Genomic DNA, 7,713 nt, shown 5'->3' with positions numbered 1-7,713 from the left:
TTTTTTTTTTTTTTTTTTTGAGACGGAGTCTCGCTCTGTCGCCCAGGCTGAAGTGCAGTGGCGCGATCTCGGCTCACTGCAAGCTCCACCTCCCGGGTTCACGCCATTCTCCCACCTCAGCCTCCGAGTAGCTGGGACTACAGGCGCCCGACACCACGCCCGGCTAGTTTTTTGTATTTTTAGTAGAGACGGGGTTTCACCATGTTAGCCAGGATGGTCTCGATCTCCTGACCTCGTGATCCACCCGCCTCGGCCTCCCAAAGTGCTGGGATTACAGGCTTGAGCCACCGCGCCCGGCCGAGAGCATCTTTTAAGAATGTCTTGAGTGTGACCCAGGTGCAGTGGCTCATGCCTATAATCTCAGCACTTTGGGAGGCCTAGGCAGGCGAATCAAGAGGTCAGGAGTTCGAGACCAGCCTGGCCAACATGGTGAAACCCGTCTCTACTAAAATTACAACGATTAGCTGGGCATGGTGGTGCATGCCTGTAATCTGAGCTACTCGGGAGGCTGAGGCAGGAGAATTACTTGAACCAGAGAGTCAGAGGTTGAAGTGAGCCGGGATCGGCCACTGCACTCCGACCTGGGCAACAGAACAAGGCCCTATCTCAAAAAAAAAGATGGGAGAAACCTGGCATGTTTTCTGTTTTTTGTTTTTTGTTTTAAGACGGAATCTTGCTCTGTTGCCTAAGTTGGAGTGCAGTGGCACGATCTTGGCTCACTGCAAGCCCTGCCTCCTGGGTTCACACCATTCTCCTGCCTCAGCCTCCCGAGTAGCTGGGACTACAGGTGCCCGCCACCATGCCCGGCTAATTTTTTGCAATTTTTTAGTAGAGATGGGGTTTCACCGTGTTAGCCAGCATGGTCTCGATCTCCTGACCTCGTGATCTGCCCGCCTCAGCCGCCCAAAGTGCTGGGATTACAGGCGTGAGCCACCGCGCTCGGCCGAAACTCAGCATGTTTAATTGCTGGCAGGGGAGAGACAGGAGAAAGAGGCTGAACACTTGAGTAGGGACGGCAGGGGATGTGCAGTGGCTAGAGGGAGAGCTGAGCGTAGGTCAAGGGGTCTCAGATAGAGTGGGATGGAAGAGAAGGGGGTTCAGAGTGGAGCACAGGCAGGGGAGGGGAATGGTGGGATAGGGAAGCCCCAGAGCATGGGAGAGGAGAGGGACTGGGGCTGGGCTGGGCATTCAGTCAGCCAGTGGCAGGAAGCTGGTGCTCATGCTGGGACTCAGGTCAACAAGGAAAGGAAGAGTCTCAAGTATGGGCACCCACAGAGAAGACCAGGAGTTGGAGGGGGCAGGTAATGCCCACAGCAGGCACTGGGGGCTCCTTGAAGAGGCCATGGACCCAGAACCCATGGCCTTGGAGATAGGAGCGAGTCTTAGTGGCTATCCTAGCGAGACAGGAGGACTCTGGCTCCTTGCCGATGATGCTGTAGGTGAGGCAGGTGCCCCTTGCAGCAGACAGGAGAAAACAGAGGAACCACAGTCAAACGCTGAGTGACCAGGTCCCTGCCCATCTGGTGAAGAAACCCACGGGGCGCCAGGCAGTGGCTTACGCCTGTAATCCCAGCATTTCGGGAGGCCGAGGCGGGTGGATCACCTGAGGTCCGGAGTTTGAGTCCAGCCTGGCCAACATGACGAAACCCCATCTCTACTAAAAATACAAAAAATTAGCTGGGTGTATTGGCGCACGCCTGTAATCCCAGCTACTCAGGAGGCTGAGGCAGGAGAATCACTTGAACCCAGGAAGCGGAGGTTGCAGTGAGCTGAGATCTCGCCACTGCATTCCAGACTGGGTAAAAACAAATGCACCACAAAGAACCACACCCCACCCGAGGAAGGACCAGCATAACAAGTAGAGACGGGCAGAGGCTGAAGCAGTAGTGGATGTGACCCCCATGGGGCAAGGGCAAAGCTGGAGACTCAGGAACAGGAAACAGTTCTTTCTGTTTCTCTTTTTCTTTTTTTTCTGGAGACAGAGCTCTCGCTCTGTTGCCCAGGCTGGAATGCAGTGGCACAATCTCAGCTCACTGCCCTCTGACCTTGCAGACTCGGGTGATCCTTCCACCTCAGCCTCCTGGGCAGCAGGGACTGCAGGTGCACACTACCACATGCAAGTAATTTTTTTTTTGTATTTTTTGTAGAGATGGGGTCTCAAACTCCTGGGCTCGAGCAGTCTGCCCGCCTCGTCCTCCCAAAGTGCTAGGTTTGCAGGTGCGAGCCACCACACCTGGCCAGAAATAGTTATTTAAATGGACATGAAAAAACTTTAAAGGATTAGAAGATTTGGGAGGCTGAGACGGGCGGGTCACGAGGTCAGGAGATCAAGACCATCCTGGCTAACACGGTGAAACCCCGTCTCTACTAAAAATACAAAAAAACTAGCCGGGCGTGGGGTGGGTGCCTGTAGTCCCAGCTACTCGGGAGGCTGAGGCAGGAGAATGGTGTAAGCCCGGGAGGCGGAGCTTGCAGTGAGCTGAGATCCGGCAGTTGCACTCCAGCCTGGGCGACAGAGCAAGACTCTGTCTCAAAAAAAAAAAAAAAAGATTAGAAGAGGCTGGGTGCAGTGTCAAGCCTGGAATCCCAGCGCTTTGAGAAGCCAAGGTGTGGGAGGATTGCTTGAGCCCAGGAGTTTGAGACCAGCCTGGGCAACATGGCAAGAGCCTGTCTTTACAAAAATAAATAAATAAAAAATTAGCTGGGCGTGGTGGCGCACATCTATAATCCCCACTAGCGAGGCTGAGGTGGGAATATTTATTCAGCCCAGGAGGTCAAGGTTGCAGTGAGCTGTGATTTCAAGACTGCACTCCAGCTTGGATGACAGAATGAGACCCTGTCTCAGCAACAACAACAAAAACGGCCGCGGTGGCTCACGCCTGTCATCTCAACATTTTGGAAGGCCGAGGTGGGTCGGGCATGGTGGCTCACGTCTCTCGTCTCAACACTTTGGGAGGCCGAGGCAGGTGGATCACTTGACGTTAGGAGTTCCAGACCAGCCTGGCCAACATGGCGAAACCCTGTCTCTACTAAAACTACAAAAATTAGCCAGGCGTGGTGGCACGCGCCTGTAATCCCAGCTCCTTGTGAGGCTGAGGCAGGAGAAAGACTTAAACCTGGGAGGCAGAGGTTGCAGTGAGCTGAGGTTGCGCCATTGCACTCCAGCCTGGGCTACAGAGTGAGACTCCATCTCAAAAAAAGATGAGAAGTCCTAGGAAGTATGACAAAAAGCAAGACAGAAAATGGAAGGAAGCAGATGCCACAATTCGAAGGTCATTCCAGTGGCCTCAGAATGAGAAGACAATGGTGGAGAGGAAGTTATCCAGGAAAGTAACAATGTCCAGAGCTGGGTCTGCAGCCAGAAAGCCCCATGCCCAGGAAGGGCCCTGCTGAGGATGAAAGGGCTCCCCCGGGGCATGTCGTTGTGGGGTTAGCCTCTGGGGACAGAGTGCCCTACCCACCCCAAGGGCGGCCAGTGGGGCCCTGGCTCTTCAGCGGTGGTGCCGATCCCAGGACAGACCCAGCCGCATGCCAGTCGAGTGAGGGAAAAGTCGCAGAAATGATCTCTGTGGAACCCTTTTCTCGGGAAGGAAGTTCACCAAAGGGAGCAGCGAAGATCCTTTTGGGATTCAGGAAGCAAGGGTGTCTCAGCAGCAGGGCGCTAGGGAGGCTCTCGGGGGCAAGAGGCTGGGTACATTTGCTTGCACAACGTGGCCCAGAGAGGCAGCTGATGAGGCAGTGCATTCCCGGGAGGCCAGGGGTGGTCCAGGGCCAGGGTCAGAGCTGTGGGCTGACAAGGCCAGGGCCTCTCTGTCCACAGAGGGGCCTGGGGCCCCTACTCTAGCCTCCATGCTTGGCCATGGATAGGGGAGGTGGGTGGGTGGTGAAGACCACACACAGAGGCCACCTGGGATCCAGGTAGGGAGGGGGCAGTAGGCTCCTTGTCTGGGAGAGGGGGCCTCCGATCAAGCTGGGAGGCCACCGTGGAAGGCAGGGTGTGGAACCAGAGGATCTGGACCCTGTTGGCTCGAGGTCTTGCAGCCACGGAAGGAGGGGGATGTGTCTCAGCGACACTGGAACCTCAGAGGGCCGGGTGTGAGGGCCCCAGAGACACTAGGACCTCAGAGGTCCAGGTGTGAGAGCCTCTGGTACAGACCCATTGAGGGAGCGGAGGCCCATGCTTTGCTGGGAAATGACAGGTGGAGGTGAGGGACTCTTGGGGCGGTGGACAGTTTGGAGACCAAGTGCAGAGCCGCTCGTGGCAGAGAAGCTGCCACGTGGGGCAGAGAAGGGTGATGTCCCAGGAAGGGAGCCCTACACAGGCTCGGAGTGCACAGCATGCTGTCTGGCTCCCGTGGGCAGGGTGGGCCCTGGTCTCCCCAGGCCCTGGACCAGCCCTGCCTCCCAGTGCCCATCATCCTGCAGGCTGGACCTGGGCCCTGCCTTTTGGTCAGATAGGTCCAGTTCCATTCTGCCCCCTGCCTGTTCCCCTGAGACCCTCCTCTCGCTCCCTGCTGTGGGGCTGGCCTAGAGGTTGAGGCCTCTGACTCAGAGTTTCCTCCGGCTGTAGAACTTCTGGAGGTTTATATTCCGGAAGAACCTGCCCACCACCGCCCTCTGTCAGATGGAATTTGCCGTCCTGGGCCTCGGGGACTCCTCATACACCAAGTGAGTAGGGGATGGGACAGTGGGTGGACGGAACAGTTCTGGGGGTTGAGCAACAGGTGTGCTGGCAGAGGGCAGAGACCAGCTTCCAGGGTCGGCCCCTGCAGGCCACAGGGCCCTTGCAGCAGTGCTGGCTTCTCGTCCACAACGCTCCCTGGTAGGCACCCCAGGCTTCACGCTGCAGGGAGGGAACAGGGGAGCAGGCAGGGTGACAGAGGGCTGGGCTCAGAGCCATGCTGATGTCACACAGGCCAACCTGGCGCCGGTCCCCACTTTTACAAAAAGGTGTGCTGCGAGGTGTTCACGACTTCAAGCCTGGAGGGGGACCCTGTACGCTCCTGCCACCCCAGAGGCCACCTCTGCATTTTCTCCTGGGCATTTTCACAGTGCTTCTCTGCACCCTGAGCAAGGAGTAGTGTGTTCAGTGTGCAAACGGCATCTTTAGACCCCACAACAGAGAAAACCCCGACTGTCCACATAGGGCCCAGGTCCGGTGAGCACTAAGCATCAAAAGCTGTGTGCGTAGTGGGGTGTCAGTCACTTCAGATGAAAAACAGAGAACAGGAAGATCGGAGGCAGCCGCCACCCCGGTTCTGCTGGGAAGTTTTGTTCCATGCATGATGTAGTTCCGTGCGTGACATAGTTTTGTGTGTGATGTAGTTCTGTGCGTGACGTTGCTCAGTGTGGGATGCAGTGTTCGTTCAGGCGAGGAAGGGAGCCTGGCTGCTGACGGCGTTCCCAGGGAGGAGCGTGACCCGGAGCCAGTCATGCCTCTCAGAACCAGAGTGAGAAGTGAAACTGACCCCTAAGAGGGTGCCTGGCTCTTCCCCAGCACAGAGTTTCTTAGCTGAGGAGTGACCCACACCGTGGCTGGGGGCCTGGAGGCATCAGCTGCCTCAAGTCCCTGCCCAGGAATGAGGGCCCATCAGTGGGACGAGACCGCATGCTCCCACCTACACAGGCTCATTCTCCGCCAGCGGAGAACCTGCTGCTTGGGGCCCTGGCGCTGCCTTGATCTCGGCAGCCCCTGGCGTGTGGAGGCCGTGCCCCTCCTAGGGTGCAGCCAGTGGGGAGCGTGTTTTCCACCCGAGGAAGGCCCTTGCCAGGCTCCACTCTCCACCCGGGCTCCACGCTCTTGGGTCCCACTCTGCCTGGGCACCACTCTCCGCCCAGGACCAGCCTCACTGTCTCCACAGGTTCAACTTCGTGGCCAAGAAGCTGCACCGACGGCTACTGCAGCTTGGGGGCAGTGCCCTCTTGCCCGTGTGCCTAGGCGATGACCAGCATGAGCTGGGGTGAGTCTGCGGGCGTGGTACCCACCTCCATAGTCTGGCCACACGCTGGGTCCGCTCAGGCCAGCACACATGCTCCCTCCCAGGCCCGACGCTGCTGTGGACCCCTGGCTGCGAGACTTGTGGGACAGGGTTCTGAGTCTGCTCCCACCGCCTCCGGACCTTGCTGAGATCCCTCCTGGAGTCCCGTGAGTGTGGGCCCCGGGTCACCCACAGGCGCAGCAGACCCAAGCCGGCCTGGGGACCTTGCCCTGGGTCCCTCCCGTGTGGGTGGGCAGCCCCTGGGGAGGAGTCCTGGTCTGACCAGCATGCCCTCCCACAGCCTGCCTTCCAAGTTCACCCTGCTGTTCCTCCAAGAGGCGCCCAGCACGGGCTCTGAGGGGCAGCGGGTAGCTCACCCCAGCTCTCAGGAGCCCCCGTCAGAGTCGAAGCCCTTCCTAGCACCCATGATCTCCAACCAGAGAGTCACTGGCCCCTCCCACTTCCAGGACGTTCGGCTGATTGAGTTTGACATCTCGGGCTCCGGCATCAGGTGAGGCCTGAGCATGGCCCAAGACACCAAGCAGGCAGTGGGGACTGCTGGGGACCGAGGAGGGCACGGTGAGGTGGGCCGTGGGTCTGGGGTTCAGAGGAGGCCAGGCCGGGCTGCAGAGGATGGCTTCTGTCGGGGGCCCTCAGCGTCCTCCTCGCAGAGTCCCCACAGCCCCGGTGGCTTCTTCCACACAGTTTTGCTGCTGGCGATGTGGTGCTGATTCAGCCCTCCAACTCGGCTGCCCATGTCCAGCAGTTCTGCCAGGTGCTGGGCCTGGACCCTGACCAGCTCTTCACGCTGCAGCCACGGGAGCCAGGTGAGCCCGGCCTCGGCCACCCTGACTCTCTGCCCTCTCCCGTGCCTTGGGCCCCCACCCCAACCCCGCCGCAGCCCACGGAGACCTGCCGCTCACCCTGCAGATGTCTCCTGCCCCACGAGGCTGCCCCAGCCCTGCTCCATGCGGCACCTCGTGTCCCACTACCTGGACATCGCCAGCGTGCCTCGCCGCTCCTTCTTCGAGCTCCTGGCCTGTCTATCTCTCCATGAGCTGGAGCGGGAGAAGCTGCTGGAGTTCAGTTCTGCCCAAGGCCAGGAGGAGCTCTTTGAATACTGCAACCGGCCCCGCAGGACCATCCTGGAGGTGAGGTGGGCAGGGCAGGCCCAGCCCCTGAGGCTACAGCCACGCTGCAGCCACCCTGAGACTCTCTTTGCCTAGGTGCTCTGTGACTTCCCGCACACAGCTGCTGCTATCCCTCCCGACTACCTGTTGGACCTCATCCCTGCTATCCGGCCAAGGGCCTTCTCCATCGCCTCCTCGATGCTGGTGAGGGGCCTGGTGGGTGGAGCCCAGGATCGGCCCTGGGAAAGCTGGGACCGCGGCTGTGGGGCTTTGTAGGCAGGGGCTGCCCTCTGAGCAGTTGACGTCCCCCCACTCGGACTGCCCCTGGGGGAGGTAGGTGGGGCCCATGGCCCAGGCACAGGTGAGGGCAGCCTTGTTCCACCACCCCCACCCTCACCATCCTCCCCAGGCTCGCCCCTCACCCCCCCGCCGTCCTCCCCAGGCTCGCCCCTCACCCCCTCCCTGCTGTCCTCCCCAGGATCACCCCTCACGCCCCTCCCGCCGTCCTCCCCAGGCTCACCCCCCCCCGCCATCCTCCCCAGGCTCACCCCTCAACCCCCCTGCCATCCTCCCCAGGCTCACCCGTCACTCCCTCCCCGCCCTCC

General features: G+C 59.6%; 1 protein-coding gene across 4 annotated transcripts in view; it reads left to right on the top strand.

Annotated features, from left to right (window-relative positions):
• The window catches only part of NDOR1 (NADPH dependent diflavin oxidoreductase 1), a 14,598-nt gene that overhangs the window by 2,526 nt on the left and 4,359 nt on the right, over nt 1-7,713 (top strand). For 3 of the 4 annotated variants that reach the window (XM_025360828.1, XM_025360827.1, XM_025360826.1), the window contains exons 3-9: nt 4,571-4,668; nt 5,862-5,960; nt 6,044-6,145; nt 6,280-6,489; nt 6,684-6,805; nt 6,909-7,129; nt 7,205-7,312. In XM_025360828.1, the coding sequence (XP_025216613.1) occupies nt 4,571-4,668; nt 5,862-5,960; nt 6,044-6,145; nt 6,280-6,489; nt 6,684-6,805; nt 6,909-7,129; nt 7,205-7,312 (960 nt within the window). The remainder of the gene's footprint in view (nt 1-4,570; nt 4,669-5,861; nt 5,961-6,043; nt 6,146-6,279; nt 6,490-6,683; nt 6,806-6,908; nt 7,130-7,204; nt 7,313-7,713) is intronic. The other variant, XM_025360830.1, reaches the window with a different exon arrangement.

The sequence above is a fragment of the Theropithecus gelada genome, chromosome 15 (assembly GCF_003255815.1).
Source record: "Theropithecus gelada isolate Dixy chromosome 15, Tgel_1.0, whole genome shotgun sequence".
Taxonomy (NCBI): domain Eukaryota; kingdom Metazoa; phylum Chordata; class Mammalia; order Primates; family Cercopithecidae; genus Theropithecus; species Theropithecus gelada.
This window is presented reverse-complemented; position numbering and strand designations above follow the sequence as displayed.